The sequence below is a fragment of the Ambystoma mexicanum genome, chromosome 4q, assembly GCF_040938575.1.
Source record: "Ambystoma mexicanum isolate Mex_15411 chromosome 4q, UKY_AmexF1_1, whole genome shotgun sequence".
In the NCBI taxonomy this organism is placed as follows: Eukaryota; Metazoa; Chordata; class Amphibia; order Caudata; family Ambystomatidae; genus Ambystoma; species Ambystoma mexicanum.
The window spans coordinates 414,884,438-414,903,032 of record NC_090928.1 but is presented as its reverse complement, the minus strand read 5'-3'; the positions used below and the strand labels follow the sequence as shown (position 1 = coordinate 414,903,032).

Below are 18,595 nucleotides of genomic sequence, written 5' to 3'. Positions count from 1 at the left end.
ACTCCTCGTAAAACTGTACCGGGAGCCCGTCGCTGCCCGGCGCTGTTCCCCTCCTCATAGTACGCATCGTCCATTGAATGTCCTCTTCCCCTATGTGGGCCTCTAGCTCTTCCCGGCGGTCTTCATCCAGCCTCGGCAACTGGAGCATCTCCATAAGATCTTCCACCTCCACCTCTACATATCCCTCTCACTCGTATAAAGCTCCTTAAAATATGTTACAAAGGCCGCATTGATCTCCTTTTGCATCCCAACTTCCTACCCTGTATTGGACCGAAGCTGAGTTATGACTCGACTCTGACTTTCCCTACTAACTAGCCAAGCCAAAAGTTTGCCCGCCTTGTCCCCTTCCCCGTGGAGTCTCACATCCCGCCTGTTGTCATCAAAGTGTGACAGCTCCGACAGGGTCTTCTGATGGAGCTCCAGTGCTCGCGCCAGGGTCTCTCCCACCTCCACCCCCACCTGCCGCCTCCCTGTCCAATTCCGCAACCTGGGTCTCTGTCCGTTGCAACGTCTCTAGGAGACGCTTCCGCGTCCCAACTGTCATGGCCAAGCATTTCCCTCTCATAGTCGCCTTGAAGGCCTACCATAACACTCCTAGTACTCACTGTGCCTTCGTTCAATTCAAAGTACGACCTGATCCCCTCTCTAAGCTCCACCACAAAGGCCTCGTCTCGCAACGCCTCCCTCCGCATCCGCCATAAGCGCCGTGGGGGGGGGGTTCTCACTTGACCCGCACAGCATCGTCCCCAGGGGGGAGTGGTCCGATAGAATGCGCTCCAAGTACATCGTCTCTCCAAAGTAGTGACAATATTCCCTTCCTGATACCATATAGTGTAAACGAGAGTATGAACCGTGCACACTCAAATGATAGGAGTAACCCCTTTCCTCCCAGTGTTTCTGCCTCCAAATTTCTACCAGATCCAATTTCCGCATTACCTCCTGTAGTGACCCCGCCATATATTTCTTTGGCCCCCCCCCTCTGGTTCCCCACCCGTCCAACCGTTCATCCAAGTGACAGTTAAAGTCTCCCCCCCCCCATATTATCATTTCCCCTCTATAGGCCCCCATCATGCGCAGCACCGAGGGGAAATATTCCCTGTCATCTGCATTTGGCGCATACGAGTTAACCAAACACAGTGACCTATTCTCCCACAAACAGCACACAAGGACTGTCCTACCCTCCCTATCCTTCATCACCCGTTCCAACTTCAAGGGCACCCCCCCCTTGCCACCCAGATAAGAACACCCCTCGCCTGGGTTGAGTATGTTGTGCCGCGTACCTGGCCTCCCCACAACTGCTCCAGCCTCCCCAGTACCTCAGCATTTGCATGTGTCTCCTGTAACAGGGCCACTTGTATCCCCTGCCTTTTCAAATATTCCCCCACCCTCCTCCTCTTCTGATAGTTCACATTCCATGTCCCAATTTTTAAACTTCCTGACTTACTAATTCAATATATCAGAATTCTCTCCCACATCAGCCCTGCTCCCATATATCAGTCACCATCCCCGTCTCCCTCCCCCAACACTTAGCTACTGTGCCAAATCTCACACCCACTTGTCTTATCCAACTACCTCCCCCTCCCGCACCGAACCCCAACTTGGTGCTTTCCTCCCAGACCCTTCCCCCCTCCCACTTCTCCTCCCCCCTGACCCATTCCTCCACCCCTCCGTCCCCTTCTTCCACCATGACAGCAGACCCACTAAACTACTCCACCCTTCTTCCTCCCCTCCCTTGGGGTTGGTAGTTAGTAGCGTTGTTTAAATTAGGGGCGTCATCATCTGCCCCATGCAGCCCCGCCTACATTCCCCCCCCCTTCTTCCCCTGTGTCACCACATTCCCAGGAAACCAATTTCTTCCTGAGTCTCCTTCATCAATTACCCACACTCATCCGCCTCCCGAGCCGCCCCCACTTTAGGACCATCCGGAGAGGGATCCACTTTATGTTGCCTCGTGTCCAAACAGTCCCATACCTCTCTCGGACAGGTGAAAAACCACAACTTCCCCCCACGACAGCACTTTCAACTTCGCCGGGAAAAAACATCATGTATTTTAGATTCAGTTCCCGCAGACGGCTCCCCACCGCATCGTAAGATCTCCTCTGACGCTGCACCTTTGCATTTCCAATCGCATAATGACCCACCCTGCGAGCATCCTGTAGAATGGCATCTCGGTCTCGGAAGTTCATTATCTTGGCCACCAGCACTCTCGGCGGGGCACCTGGCGGCGGAGATCTTCCCCGGACCCTATGCGCCCTTCCCACAGTGAAGAGGTTGGACAGGCCCTTCATCCCCAGGACTTTTAGGATCAAGTTTTCCACGAAGAGCTCCGCACAAGGCCCTTCCTCCCTTTCCGGGACCCCCACCAGACGGATGTTACAGCACCTGGAGTGCCCCTCGGCATCCTCAGCTCTAACTTCCAGTGTTCCAGTTGCGCCTATCGGGCCCGCCACCTGATTCTTAAGCTTTTGAACATCGTCCTCCACCGTAATGACCCTTTGCTCCATCTCTGTAACTCTCTCACACACCTTGCAGAGGTCCACTCTCACCAGTGAGAAATCCACTCTTACCTCTTTGATGCTCTCCTGAAGAGTATCTCTGGAGACCTGTATCGCCTCCATTAGCGCATCGATGGTCACAGAGTGTCCTTCCTCCCCGGGGGGTCCCCCCTGTCGGTCTGGTCCTTCTTGTCTCTGGGGTCTGTCCTTTACCTCTGTATATTTTTCCATCCGCTGTTGGTTTTTGCCCATGGTAAACCAGCTCTTAATGGCTCACCCTCAGGCGCGAATCTTGCAAACTGTCCTCAGCTGGCACCCCCGTGCCCAAAATCACTTATTCTGCCTGAATCTTCCTGCAGGAGCCCACCTCTTTCTCCAAAGTCCTCAGTTCCCGCTGATTGTGTCCTCAGCTGCCGCCCCCGTGCCCAAAATGTCCGATTCCACCTGAATCTTCCAGCCGGCGCCCCCCTCTTTCGCAGCAGTCCCCAGTGCCAGCCCTATTTCTCACCCAGGGGTCCAGTCTCCAAGGACCCTTCTGTTCACTGCGCTCAGCAGCTCCAGGGGGGTACCCCACTCCCAGGGCCCCTCTTCCCCTCACTGCACTTGGTAAACTCCAGCCGGAGCAGAATGTTCAGGCCACCTGGAGGGAGGCACGCTGACCCCCAGAGTCGCCCAGCAAGGGAGGGAGGGGAGGCGGGGGGGAGGGTGGGGAGTCGGAGATCACACCCCCTACCTTCCACCCCAGAGGCTTCCTTCACTGGTGCTTCCACTGTCTCCAAAGACCGCCTCCAAGCGTTCCGCTGGGGGGGAGTGACCGCTCCGTCCTATCTTCCCCACTGACAAAGGGAAAATGTCCTCCAAAGCATCCGTGATCTCTCAGCAGGCTCAGTCACTGGGCCCCTCCTCCTTCCAGATCCGCGCAGCTGCTAATGCCTCTGCCCGCGGGCCGACACCCCCACGCTGGCCCTACCGCGTGGGCCCCCGCTCACTCCTTCGTCCGGGAGTACAGCCCCACAATCCCCACCCCTGCGGCCACACCTGCAGTGCCCCAGTCCGGACACCTGGCTCTGCAGGCTCCCTCCTCGCGGCACCACTCTGCCGATCCGCTCTGGCGAATCCAACCGCCGGGTCCGCCGGCACCGCTCCGGCGTGCACACCTGGCCACTCTTCTTCGGACAACGGCACTCGGCACCCTGCTGAGCCTCCTCCCGCCATTGTCTTCATGAGCCGTCCCACGCCGCACACTGAGTTGGAGCGCGGCTCCCAACGGCAGCTCGTCCCACTGTCCTCCACACAGACCGCTCACAGACCGCTCTTCTCCGTGTCTCACCAGGCAGGATCCGGATCTCCACCCCTGCCAGGGACACCTCCACGCTCACCAGGACCTCTACTACTGCCGGAGGGCTCAATATGTCATCAGTGTCCACAAGCTCCTCACGGCCCCCGCTCTTCTATCTCACAGCACCACAAGGGCCATCTTAAACGTCTCTTCCCGCCGAGGCGCCAGACTTTTCGGGAAGTGTCAGGGGTTGCACCTCGCTCCTTATCCCTCCTGAAGCCAACTGTACTTTACCCCAGCACTTCCAACTTCGTTCCCCAGTAGCTTCTACGCCATCCATGGGAGTTTTACACAGGATTTCGACCGGATTTCAGCGGCTGCCTGGGAGCTCCAGGACTTCACCTGCACATCGTTTGGCAGTTGGCCACGCCCCACCGTGGTACTATCCTTGACTCCAGAGAACAAAAAAGCCAAGGGGTTCAGCACAGCCGGTGAGTCGTAGGAAGCTGATAGTAAATCGAACTGTGTTGAGCCCAAGGTTGCAAGTGGCAACATTTTGAACGCAAGGAATCCAAAAGAGAAAGAACTTGTTTATGTGTTTGAGCTTTAAAGAAAGCCCAGTTGAGGTCCAGGTGCAGAGGGGTGCAGAGGGGTCCGGCGCCACGTTGGTGCTCATTCGAAAGACCCTGACCAGGACCTATTCTTTGAAACTACAAAAACCAAAAGCTATAGGAAAGGCTGGCTTGAGACGTCAGAGTGATCCTACAAGAGTTAGAAAGTCTCTGACCCCGTTGCCAGAGGAAAGCTAGGGGAAGGTAACCCTGCTTTCCAATAGGATTGGGGACTGTAGAAAAGGCAGGTGTGAACCCGACAGAGGGATGCTGAAAGAAAGCTGGGAGAAGGAAAACCCTGCTTTCTGATGTAAATGAGCAATACATGAACTGTGTTAAAGAAAGGCCGTAGTGAACCCGATGGAGGGAGGCCCATTTTTGCAAGGAGGATCTGAGCCCGACAGAGGGAAATCCTAGGGGCAAAAGGCAATCGCTCAAGGTGCAAGACCACCAAGAGAACTTTTGTTTGTTAGATTGTTTGTGAATAAGAGTGTTAACCCTGTGAACAGTGCGCCGACAAGAGTGAACCCGGTCAAGGGTTGTCCACAGTGGGAAGTTGTTTAAAAAGGACATTTGAACATGACAAACAATATTTGAAAGGCCGTAGTGAACACGACAGAGGGAGGCCCACATTGCAAGAATTGCAAGAGGGATCTGAGCCCGGCGGAGGCAGATCCAAGGGGCGAAAAGCAATCGCCCAAGGTACAAGAGTATCTAGGGAACTTTTTTGCTTTGTCTGTTTCTTTCTTTGAATCAGCCAGCCTTCTAAAGGCAAGAGACTTTTGCAAGAAGAAGACTTAACCTCTGGAGGTTTTTGATATCGTTGAACTGAACTGTGAACCTCGTGCCAAGGAGTGTGCTGTGCTCGAGAGCCCCGCCTTGTACCATGCTTCAAACGTGGGGAAGGGAGACCCAGCCATACCATCCTGACTTTCATTTTGTGAAAAAACGTTCTTTTCTGGTGAACATTATCCCACACTCTTTTTGTAATTTAGCAGTAAGGATTGGCAATAGATTTTTTAGTATAGGCCCTTTTTATTTGACAAGGACTGCCTTATTATTATTTGATGATCGTAGCTTGCTCCCAACTTAGATTTAGGTCTAGATTAGGTGTTTATCTCACCCGTTATAAAGTTCAATAAACACCCTTGAACTGTGATCACTAGTGTCTGTATTTACTGTTGCCACCATGAGTTCTTTAAAAGTGCCTCTCCGAAACGGCGCCTGCCTACCTTTCTCAGCATGTGAAAAAGTACACCCCCTCTCGCCCACTAAGATCCTCACACGAACCCTTGCTCAAGTGTCCAGCTTCAATCGCCAATCTGCAGGAGGCTCAAACTTCCCTGTCGTCATCGCCAATCTCCCCTTGTTCTGGAGAATGGAACCCTCCTATTGGTCATTTAGGAGAAACTTGAAAACCTGGCTTTTCTCCTAAGCTCCTCAGATCCAAGACACTATATTACTGCTGAACGTCGAGAACATATGCTTCCTACTTCCCCGTTTACTTTTACCTGTACACACCTTCCCCTTTCCCAAATGTAACTAGCGCCTAGATACCCGAGGGTTCAGCGTGCTGCTACAAATGCAAAAATAAATAAATAAATTCAACCAGTAGATTCATTGCCAGACAAATGTGGCTGCTGCACGTACACAAGTCAAGGATACAAAATGGTGGTCGACAAGACCCCTTTGTGATGTGTTGGGCTCAATAAAGAGTCCATGAATCGTGCAGTGATAGGAGTGGGATCATGGTTTTAATTAAGCCTTATAAACCGTAGGAGTGATTACATTGCGGGTAGTGACCCACCCTTAAATTATTGCCCAAGGTGAAGCTGAGGGCTAAGAGTCAGGGATGTGGGGGGTGGGAGGCGTGTTATTATCCAAATCAATGACCCCTACCGAGGTTTATACATCTATTAGCACCGTGGTGGGGTTGGGGGGGGGGGGTGCCAGTCAGTCAATCAGGTGGCTAGGAACTTGGGCTTGAACCCCTGTGGCTTTCTTCCCCCCACCCTCCGCCCGTTTTTCTTTTATTCTGCCTCCCCATGCCCCCCAACTTACCTTATTTCGTATACCGCGACACTGGAAACTGCTGCTGTACCATCCGCTCTGCACCAAATGGCTGCCATGGAAAGGAGCCCCGCCTTCCCTTTCCACGGCGGCCATCATTGTAAAGTATTTTCCTTCGTTCAATGGGATGGGCGCGGCTTCCTGTTGAACGAAGGAAAATCCTCCTTTTTAGACCACCGGGTTACTGCTTTGGCAACCCAATATTGGCAATGCTAATAGCCTTAAGCCCCCGTTCCAAAGGCTGGAACGAGGGTTAACGGCCCAGAGCCCAACTTACAGAAAAACTACTAAATAAAATAGCCACCACGAATGTAGGGAGAAGGGACTACATGTCGTCCATTCTCCGTTTCCGTGGTGGCCATTGCTGTAATGGGGAAGGGCCGAACAGTGGGTGTTCCTGGAGCCGGCGAGGTGGCTGCAGGTAAATGGGGATGGAAGTAGGTGGCAGAGGTGGAAATGCGGAGGGTAAAAGGGCATGGGGAAGCAAGGATTAACTGTCCTGGAGGGAAGATAGCAGACTCCACATGCTGAGAAGGCTCAGAAAGTGGCAATACTATGATGTATAGTCCACCTTCCAAGCTTCCTGATTGGCTGGGAGGCCCAATGACACCCCCTTCCGGGTGTTAATTGGAAAAATAAAAAAAGTGGCTGTGGTGTGGAGCAGATCCACGCACATGAATTTACCTATATTACATTTATTAAATCAATGAGACAAGAATAATGGATGTTATAGTGAATTCATTTTAAAGACTGCAAATGCCTCTTCAGCCGGATGCCATTAGGGCTCTTTCCAAATGCTTATAGAACTGTTCTTAGGTTTGCTTAACTCGAGGCTAGAACATTTCCTTCTCTCCATTGAAGTGCAAACACACTTTATTTAAAACAAAGACTTGTATTTTGGGCCACAAGAGGAGAGATTTATTTTGATAGCAACATCAAAAGCTACACTGCGTTTCCCCTACCAGAGAGTGTATTTAAGAACTAGAAATAATATGGAGAATCTTTCATTTCTTCAAGATACAACTATCTTGACAATGATTACATCCATCCCTTTGGACAACTTGTTTTGGGCGTCACAAAATTAAATTGGCAGTATGATTAAAAGGATCCAGCATGTGAGGGCATGAGGACCAATTCAGTTGGTGACTGTGCGCGGTACAAATACCTTTAACATGTGCTGCCAGTAAATCAAAGACGAGCACAGCGTTTCCTGCTGGTGAGGAAGAGAACTGCCCAACTGCCAAGGTTCAATGCAACTAATGAAGGAAAACAACTTCGAGCACCAACTCTTTAATTATAGTTGACTGTGTCTTTCTGTTCTGAGTGTCAACATGGGTGGCTGTAGGTTCCCTGACCCGTGTGTGGCTCGGCGCCTTTTCGTTGCATAATCGCAATACCTGAGTGGGCTAGGATGAGTAGGTGGGGTAGAGTGAAGCAGTAGCCCGCCCACGAGCTCATCCAGGACGAGGCTACGCCAGCAGTGCCTAGCCCACCGGACTAAGGAAATGTGGGCAGGCTATTTTGTGGAGCGATTTTAAGAAAAGTCAAATGGAGATAATTTTGTATTCATTTTTTTGTGAGATTTAAACAATGTTCATATGTTTGGAAAAGAAACGATTGAACTGCAAGGGAACATGAAAGCATTATACACTCCAAGCAAAACCAGTGGATGGAGGGATGAAATATAAAGGCATTATTAAACAATTGCTTATGCCATCATGAAATAAATAAAGGCAGCATAATACCGAGAGAGATTAAGGCTTGGTGAATTTCATTCATCACCGTCCTATAAAGTTCCTTCTGCCACACGTGTAAAAGGCTCCATTCCTCTTCGGAGAAACAGGCAGCAACATCACGAAACGAGACTGGTACCTGCAACAGACAATTGAACATCTTAATGCATCTTTATGCATTTACAATTGCAGCATGTTGAAGGACATGAGAAAGTTATGCTACATCGTTTAAAAAGGGTATGCATTCACTGTAAAAGATGGGGCAGGAAGGATGGTTTACTCTCGCAATTACTGCAGACATGTTTTTGATGTAGGAGTATTTTACTCAATATGTTTTGTAGTCGAGTGTAAAACTATTCTTAGGGAGTCAAACAATACATTCCTTTCTCAATGGGAGTATTTTTCTCTCCAAATGTTCTCTATTGCCCGCATTGCCATGGATCCTGTGGCTTGCTAGGCAAGGTAACAATTCCCTGCAAAATGCCAGTGACACAGCTTCTACCAAAAAAACACTGCACCCTTTATATAATTCAGATCACCTAACAGTGAAATAAAATGCAATTTTGTTTCATAATTCATATCACGGTTTCTGCAAGGAGTTTTTCTGCTTTCTTTAGCAAAACTGTCAACTTAAAGTATGGGAATGCCATTGCCACATGAAATCAATCAATTCATCTGCCATTTTAGAAAAATAATTTCTAAACAAAGAACAAGTTACTTTCTTACCTGGTAACGTTCTTTCGATGGGATGGTCCGACGACGTATTCCATATCTATGACATGTAATCACCACAGCTGTGCTGCTTCGGAAACTTTTTCGGCGTCTGCGTCCTGCGTCGATGACGTCGATGCGCCGTCGTCGAGGACCTCCTCCGACGTCATCCGATGTGATAAGTAGGACGCACGACGCCCATAGCCTCAGTTGTAGTTTTTTCCCCCAGAACGTGTGACATAAGTCAACTGCCAGTCAGACACAAAGCCTTGCGGAACGTAAGCTGCAATCGCAAAAGAAATTCTGCAGCGGGGAAGGCCGGGCGGGAGCGATATGGAATACGTCGTCGGACCATCCCATCGAAAGAACGTTACCAGGTAAGAAAGTAACTTGTTCTTCGAGGGGATTGGGTCCTCCGACGTATTCCATATCTATGACAGACTCCCAAAGCAGTACCAAAGCAAGGAGGAGGGAAAGAATTTAGAATCAAAATGTAGAATAGCCAATCAAATAGCAGAGCAAAGGACCGCCTTGCCAAAGGCCAGATCCTGTGCTCGGATGGAATCAAGGGAATAGTGACGTACAAATGTATGCACTGAAGCCCAGGTGGCTGCATCACAGATGTTGCGAATAGGAACACCCCTCTGCAGGGCAGTAGACGCAGCCACACCCCTGGTAGAATGGGCCCGCAAGCCAGCCGGTGGGTCCTTACCCGCCAAACGGTAGCACTCCGAGATGGCCAAAATAATCCAGCGAGACAAAGTCTGTTTCGTCACAGCTTGCCCCAAATGCTTTCCAGCGTAACCAACAAAGAGTTGATCATCCACTCTGACCCGGGACATGCGTGAAACATAAAAGCTTAAAGCTCTCCTAGGATCAAGCCTATGGAGCCTCTCCTCTTCCTTACCAGGATGCGGAGGAGGATAGAATGCCGGAAGAACAACCTTCTGGGCCAAATGAAATTCCGTCACTACCTTCGGAAGAAAAGAAGGACGAACTCTAAGGACAACCCTGTCCTTGTGAAATACAGTGAAGGGAGGCTTAACTGAAAGTGCCTGTAACTCACTCACTCTGCGAGCGGAAGTAACCGCAACTAAAAACACAGTTTTCAGAGTTAACAGCCTCAAAGGGCAAGAATGTAAAGGCTCAAACGGAGCACCCATAAGAAACTTAAGAACCAGGTTTAAATCCCAACCGGGCACCAGGAAAGGTGACGGAGGGAACACATTAGTGAGCCCTTTCAGGAACTGTGAAATCAAAGGGATTTTAAAGTAAGAACACTCTTCAGGCGAGCGCTTAAAGATGGACAGCACCGCCAGGTAACCCTTAACGGTACCCACTTGCAAGCCCCTGTGGGCCAAAGAAAGTAAAAAGGACAGAACCATGGGGATGTCACATGCAAAAGGATCCACATTCTGAACTCTGCACCAGTCGCAGAACTTACGCCAACGGCAACGGTACAGAGACTTTGTTGCCGGCCTTCGGGCCGAAAGCAACACCTCCATCACGTCCTCAGGGAGGTCCCAATCCTTATACCTCAACCTTTCAGAAGCCAAGCGTGAAGGTTGAGGGATCTGACCTCTGGATGGAGAACCTGACCCCCCCTCCCGTGAGAGCAGATCGTCTCGGTAGGGAAGACGACGTGGAGGGCAGATGGATAAGTCGAGAAGGTCCGGGTACCACGTCCTCCGAGCCCACGCTGGGGCAATGAGGATCATCCGGGAACCGAACTTCCGTAACCTCCGCAGCACTTGCGGGATGACGGGGACTGGAGGAAACGCGTACAGCAGCGGGAATGACCACTCCACCACGAACGCGTCTCCTAAGGCTCCTTCTGGAGGAAATTCCCGCGAGCAAAACCTTTCGCACTTCCGGTTGACACTGGAGGCGAAGAGATCCACTTGAGGGGTCCCCCAAAGGGCGAAGATCTCCAGGAGAATCTCCTGAGCCAACTCCCACTCGTGAGAGATTGCGCTCTGCCTGCTCAGAGCATCCGCCGTCACGTTTTCGGCTCCGGCCAGATGAACTGCCGAGATCGAAACTTCCTGCTGGATGGCCCAGAACTCGAGCTGCATCGCCTCTCTACACAGAGGAAGTGACCCTGCCCCCCCCTTTTTGTTGAGGTAGTGCATGGCCACTGTGTTGTCCGTCGGGATCAGGACATTCTTCCCTCGCACAGACGACAGAAAAGCCTTCAGGGCTAGCCTGACGGCCCTCAGCTCCAACAGATTGATATGGAGTCTGGACTCCGACGGAGACCAACGACCGCTGACTGTCAGCCCGTTGGCATGAGCTCCCCATCCCGTGAGGGATGCATCCGTCACGATCGTCACCTCCGGCCAGGGAAGCCAAAATGGAGCCCCCTTCATCAAGTTGCCTTCGACGGCCCACCACAGAAGGTCCCGGGCGACCGAGGACGGCACCTGAATCGAGTCCGACATCCTGCCGGAGGACTGCGACCATTGCGTCTTGAGTGCCCACTGCAAAGATCTCATCCGCAGGCGAGCCTCTGGCACCAGAAGAATGCAGGATGCCATGAGGCCGAGCAACCTCAAGAACTCGAACGCTGGGAGCGTCTGGGCATGCTGAAACTTGTGCACCATCTGCTGAATGTGAAGAGCCCTCACCTGGGGAGGAAAACACTGCCCCAGGGAAGTGTCGAGCACTGCTCCGATGTACTGGAGCCGCTGTGTTGGTGTCAAATGGGACTTCTTTAAATTGAGGGAGAAGCCCAGCCTGTGAAGGGAGCGACAGGTGATCGATAGATGATCCAGGACTTGCTCGGGAGAGCTCCCCCTGATCAACCAATCGTCCAGGTAGGGGTAGACGTGAATCCCCCCTTGCCTGAGATGCGCTGCCACCACCACCATGAGCTTGGTGAAAACCCTCGGGCGGAGGTCAATCCGAACGGCAGGACCCGAAACTGAAAGTGCGAGTCGCCAACCGCGAACCTCAGGTACTTCTTGTGCTTGGGATGGATCGGCACATGGAAGTAAGCATCCTTGAGGTCGAGTGACACCAACCAGTCCTGAAGCTGAAGGGCCTGGAGGACTTGAGAGAGAGTAACCATCTTGAACTTGTCCTTCCTGAGGAGTTTGTTCAAACCGCGCAAGTCCATGATGGGTCTCAATCCCCCGTCTTTCTTCGAAACCAAAAAATTGGGGGAATACCATCCCTTGTTCCTCTCCGCTACAGGCACCAGTTCTATGGCGCCTTTCTCCAGCAGGGCTTGAATTTCCTGCGCAAGGAGCGGATCCGGACTCTGCAAAGAGAGGTTCCCCGGTGGATTGTCGCGAGGCCTGTGCCGAAAAGGAAGCCAGTAGCCGTGGGTTATGATCTCCAGAACCCACACATCTGAAGTAATGGCTTGCCACTCTACAAGATGCTGCGCCAGCCTTCCCCCAACCGGCGAACCATGGGACATGGCCTCACGACTGAGTGGGAGCGGCTGCGGCGTTACCTGAGGGCAAAGAGGCAACTGCCCGAGCGGCCTTGGCACCACGGGTACCCTGTCGTCCACCTCTGGTACCCCTGCGTTGGCCTCTTTGACTGCCAGCTCCTCTCGCTTTACTGAAGGATGAGTAATAGCGAAAGGAACCACCCCTCCACTGCTGTCCCCTAGGACGAAAAGGCGGAGGTTGGCGAACTGCAGCGCCCAACGACTTCGCTGCAGCTTTTGAGGTCTGCAACCTCTCAAGGCTCTCGTCAGCCTTGCTGCCAAAAAGGTGTTCACCATCAAAGGGCATGTTGAGGAGCCGGGACTGCACATCAGGAGCAAACCCCGACTTCCGCAACCACGCAAACCTGCGTATCACGGTGCTCGCCGCCATGGACCTACTGACGCATTCAGCCAAGTCCAGACCCGACTGAACGGACTCACACATGGCATCCTTACCATCCTGGACCATAGCAAGGAAACCATCCCGTTCATCCCCTTCGGGAATATGTTCAGCCGCTAACGCAACACAGTTCCACAGAGTGTGTGTGAAACGAGACAGGGCACAAATGGAGTTGGCCGCCTGAAGCGCCATACCACCAGAAGAAAACACTTTCTTCGCCCAGCCATCAAAACGTTTGTCGTCCCTATCAGGAGGGATGGTAGGGTACGACGCCTGCTTTGCCGGGGCCGTGGCCGCCTGCACCACCAAACTTTCCGGAGTGGGGTGCCTGGTCAAGTAGCAGGGGTCGCTACTGGCTGGACGGTATTTACGCGACAAGGATCTGCCCACCGCCGGGAGACTCTCCGGAGCAGTCCAAGCCGCCGCCACCCTTCTCTGTAAAGCCATATGGAACGGCAGTACCGGGTCAGTTGGGGGACCAACATCAAGGATGTCCGTCAGATCATCCTGCACAAACTCCCCTGGGGGAGCAGACCATCCCAGATACTCAGACACCCTAGCCATAAGGCGCCGGTACGAGGAATCGGCATGGGAGCCAGGCTCAGGCCTACAAAATTCCACCTCCGGAGAGGTGTCCAGTCCACTGGCATCATGCAGTGACTGCCTCAAATCGTCAAACTGACTATGGCCCGAGACAATTTCATCTGGCACCTGACTAGGAACCAGGCCATCAGAATCCTCATCCGCCTCCGAAATATATTCCAGGTGGCGAAAAGGCACCCGAGAGTGCTTGCTCTTAACCAGAGCCTTCCTAGGGGGTACACCTGTGACACGGGGCACCTCCGACACGAAAGGCGTCGATGGCTTCGAGCGGATCGGCGCCGACGCCGAGAAAACCGGCAACGGCGCCGAGAGGATCGGCGTCGACGAAATCGGCGTCGACGTCAGATGCAGCGCCTCCAGTATCGGCGGCGTCGACACAGCCCTCGAAGCCGGAGCCCCGAGCGTGTCCCTCGACGACCTGATCGTCGACGGCCTCGACGACGTCCTCGAAGCCGGAGCCTCGAGAAAGCCTGTCGACGCCCTCGACGCCTCAGACGTCGATGTCTTCCTCGAAGACTGCACAGGAGCACACGGTCTCGAACGCGTCGAGGACCGGGACCTGGAACGGGTACGGCGAGAACGAGCCTCCTTGTCCGAACGGGACCGCTCCCGTGACTCGTGCCGACCTCTCTTGCGAGCGGCGTCTCTCGACCTCACACGGCCGACCCCACTCGGGGGCGCGGACGGCTGAGTACCCTGCGACTCAAGAATCGCCAACATTTTCTTCCCGAAGGAAGCCCATTCCTCCGGCGTCGCACGGCTGGTGGGGTAACCGACGTGCCGTGCAGAATCCTCGGAAGAGGACCTGGAAGGCGACCGGTGACGGCGCTTCCGGGAATGCCTCGAAGAGGCTGAGGAGTGGCGAGACCCACTCCTAGAAGAAGACCGACGAGACTTCCGACGATGACGCGGAGAGTCACCCCTCGAATCATCCGTCGAAAGCCCCGCCGACTTCGACTTCCGGGGCTTGGACACCCGACCTACCGACAACTTCTTCTTACGTTCGCGTAAGGCTTTGGACGTGAGCGACTGGCAGTCGATACAGTCATCCGTGTCGTGGGCCTCCCCGAGGCACCAGAGGCAGGCGTCGTGCGAGTCAGTCACCGACATCTTGGACCCACACTCCCCGCACTTCTTAAAGCCCGGACGCGGGGTTGAAGACGAAGTGGAAGACATCGCCGAAGGAAATTCACAAACGAACAGGTTCGAAGAACCAGAAAGAACAGAACTCCAAAGAGTCGAGGCTTAGAACCGAGAAACACGAAGCAACACGTTCGCGGAAAAAACGGAACTGAGGCTATGGGCGTCGTGCGTCCTACTTATCACATCGGATGACGTCGGAGGAGGTCCTCGACGACGGCGCATCGACGTCATCGACGCAGGGCGCAGAAAAAGTTTCCGAAGCAGCACAGCTGTGGTGATTACATGTCATAGATATGGAATACGTCGGAGGACCCAATCCCCTCGAAACATTATTATTGCTTAACCATGCCACAATATTTGCCCTCACCAACAGCCATTGGAAAGTAATAATTCACTCCTGGCCAGTGTGAATTAGCGGGCTGTGTGAATGTGGCGAACTGGCATTTATGCCAGAGGATTAGAGACTCATGTCGGGATAAGGCTTGCAACCTGACGACATTCTGCTTAACCATGACTGCAGCCGTTTATGCACTGCCATCCTTAAATCTTACCACTTCATTAATCAAAATTGCTGAGGGCTATTTAGCTCCTGGTTCTAGCCTAGTAGAGCCTGGTTAGCTTAACATCCAATACTGCCAGGAATGCTTTCAACTCCTCATGCCAACTAGTGCAATGCAGATAGATCTATGTGGCATTCACTTTGTGTGTTTGGATTGGGAATTTGTATAAAGGCACTTTAAGAAAATTGTTATTCAGTTGGACTGGTCATTAGGGATACAGAGGGGGAAAAGTGTGTCCTAGTAAAGAGGTCTGCAACCTTTGGCTCTGCAGATGTTTCAGACTACTATTCCCATAATATCTGCCTATTGACTATGCTGGTTAGGAATGAGGCGAGCTGTAGTCCAAATCATCTGGAGAGCCAAAGGTTACAGATCCCTCTCCTAGTAGATCAGTGGTGGGTGGGAGAATAAACATGCACCCGACTGCTATTGTAAGTCATTGTGAACTAATGTATTGGGGACCTCCAGATATTGAAGGGTAACCATCATTCCCTGCACTTGCCTCCAGGCCCCCGCACTACTTGCAGCATTACGCACTTCCCTAAGAGATAACCCTCTGAACTAACCAGGCCTCATGGACGAGCGCAATCCTTCGCGCATCACTCGCACTTCCTGTCTGGCACTTACACAATCTGAATGCACCTTACCCAGTAAGTTCGTTGTCTGCCTGTTCCTTTGCCTCCCCTCGCCCCCCCCTTTGCATTGTGCACCTGAAACACTTGTGTTAGGGGCACATTATAAAAGGCACAATTACCTGTTCAAATCCCCTCCTATCCTAACTGCTAGTCACCCACTTGCATTATTGTCAGTTGTTATGCTTGTACCCCCCTATGCTCCCCGCCCGCCCTGCCCCCGACCACCTGGTGACGCACTTGAATGAGCAGAAATGTTGTCAGGCCTAGTATGCCTATTATTATTGTATATCATTCTGAAATGACCAGGCCCATATGAATGACTGTATCCCAAGTTCCCCTCCCGTCTTGGAGCTCTTCGAAGCACTCATTTTGTGTATAAGTGCTTTATAAATAAACAATACAACCTGCTTGGAAGGAGATTACAGTATAGTACATGTCGCCACACTGGACAGAACCTCTGCTGGGAGGGAAATCGGCAGGTGGTCAATGGACGTATTAGAATTGAAGAAATCATCCCTTACTCCAGGGTTGGTTGACCAGGTCTTTCAAAAAACACAATTTACATGGGCGGGAGGGAAATTTAAATTCCTGGGTGTCTATCTAACGAAATCGTTGCAATCAATGTATGCAGTACATTTTCCTCCGATTCTGATAGAACTTCGATGCTTAATGCAGTGTTGGGGCCCATTAACGATATCTTGGTTGGGCCGGATTAACGCAGTAAAAATGACAGTTCTCCCTAAAATCCTATATCTTTTCCAGGCTCTTCCAATACACGTACCGCACATCTTCTTTATGGAATTAATGGGCTTGGTATCAAAATGTATTTGAACAATAAAACCCCCCATTTAGCAATGAAGATACTAATGGAGCCAACTTCTAAAGGGGGTTTAGGACTTCCAAATTTTGTAAAATATTATTATCAAGCAGCGCATCTTCGCGTGGTGAAAGAATGGGTGTCCTCAGAGTCGGAAAAAATATGGGTTATAATGGAATGGGCGACTTGCAGCACAATATTGCAGAACTTTTATGGCTTCCTAAACAGGACCGCGCAAATAAAATGCATGCCAGCAAGATTGCGCAGCTAGTTGAAAATATATGGGATAAGGTGGTGCTCCAAAGCCGATTTTTGATAACCCACAGTTCATGCCAGGCCTGGAGAAAGGCTCTTTAACTAATGGGAAAAAAGCGAATTGTAATGAAATTAGGGACTTGTTTCAGGGAATGCACTTCAAATTGTTTGATCAATGTAAAAAAGAACTGAGGCTTAAGGAATCAGAGAGATTTTTAATATAGTTCGACACTGGTTGTTAGCCCCCCCAACCCCTCCTACACATGTAGGACTGCGGCCACTAGACAGCTCTCGGAAGTTTCTAATATTGAACCCGGGAGAGAAATCTCTAATGTTTACCAGTTAACAACCCCTCCTACACATGTAGGACTGCGGCCACTAGACAGCTCTCGGAAGTTTCTAATATTGAACCCGGGAGAGAAATCTCTAATGTTTACCAGTTAATACAAGAGGAGCACATAATAGGTAGATTGAGGTATGTCCAGACCTGGCAACGAACTTTGGGGATAACAATATCCAACGAAGAATGGCAGACTCTCTGGAAGGAAATTCCTAAACTAGCACGCTCTTTGCAGATCAGGGAAGCCTGGCATAAAGCTATGTTGCAATGGCATTACACTCCACACAGACTCTATAAAATGAAATTAATCAACACAGATAAATGGTGGGAGAGACTAAGGGCACAGGCGATTGGATGCACACGTGGCTGAACTGTCCCAAACTGGCGAACTATTGGGGAATAATCAACAAGCATATCCAAGAACTCTTTGGGTAAACCTAGCTGCCAGAAGCAAAAGACACTTTGCTAAGGATTGGCCCTTTGGAAGAGAGTAAATGGCAAAATCTAAACGTAAGGCACAGACGGTGTTAAGGGTGGCAGCTTTGGTAGTAATCACTCAACATTGGAAGGATAAAGAACCCCCAGATGTACATGATTGGTTTTTAAAAATGTGTAATTTTGTTGCTTTAGAATGGCTGACGTACGGTATTCAGGGGATGCATTCAGCATTTTTGAAAGACTGGAGAATGGTATTGAGATTCCAACAAGAAGACTATGATGTGACACTTTGCCCGCACAAACTGAGAATACTTGGCATTGCATAGACTTGATTACTTTGAGAACATTCTGTTTTCTTCTTTGATCTGCGGTTAAGGGAGGTGGGAGGGGAAGGACATGGGAAGGGAGTGGGATAAAAGTGATATGGGGGTAAGTTTATTGTTTATAAAAAATTTGAAAGGCCAATAAAAAAAGAATTGAAGAAATCTCTAGATCTAGAGGACCCATGGTGGTTACTACACCCCAAACGGAGGGAATTCACCTTAAAGCCTCTTCCTGACTCCCATTTCTGGATGGACGACCTTTTAATTTCTGGAGCCAGTCTTACAGATAAGAATTTGAAGTGGGTGTATTTTACTCCATATTTTATAAGATTTGGAATAAAATTATTTTTTAGGCAGTAAAAATGTATACCCAATTCCCAAAGGGAGTATTTTCTAAGCGAGTAAACATATGTTTAAACTGGGAAACAGAAACGTTTCTGTAATCATTTTTTTTATTTCAACTAGTTTTTTTTTTTTTTAATTGTGTTACAGCACTGGAACAATTCACACGAATATTACAAGCCTTTCACATAATGCTAAAAGAAGACACAAAAAGGTAATACATAAAATATATAACTCAATTATCCTTACATCATCCATAAATAAAACCAGATCCGCCCCAAGTTCTAAGCCCCTATACCTCTCAAAATAGATTGTTCTGCGTTCCCTCAAACTAGGACAAAAGAGAATAAGATGTTTCAGTGTTTCAAAAGAGGAAGGACGTTTACACAAACAACAGTTTA

The 18,595-nt window shown here is 50.7% G+C and overlaps 1 protein-coding gene across 7 annotated transcripts in view; it reads right to left on the bottom strand.

The window, feature by feature from the left end:
- ZNF124 (zinc finger protein 124) overlaps positions 1-18,595 on the bottom strand; it is a 567,552-nt gene that overhangs the window by 485,470 nt on the left and 63,487 nt on the right. For all 7 annotated transcript variants that reach the window (XM_069607994.1, XM_069607991.1, XM_069607993.1 and 4 more), the window contains exon 2: positions 8,201-8,327. In XM_069607994.1, coding sequence (XP_069464095.1) covers positions 8,201-8,327 — 127 coding nt within the window. The remainder of the gene's footprint in view (positions 1-8,200; positions 8,328-18,595) is intronic.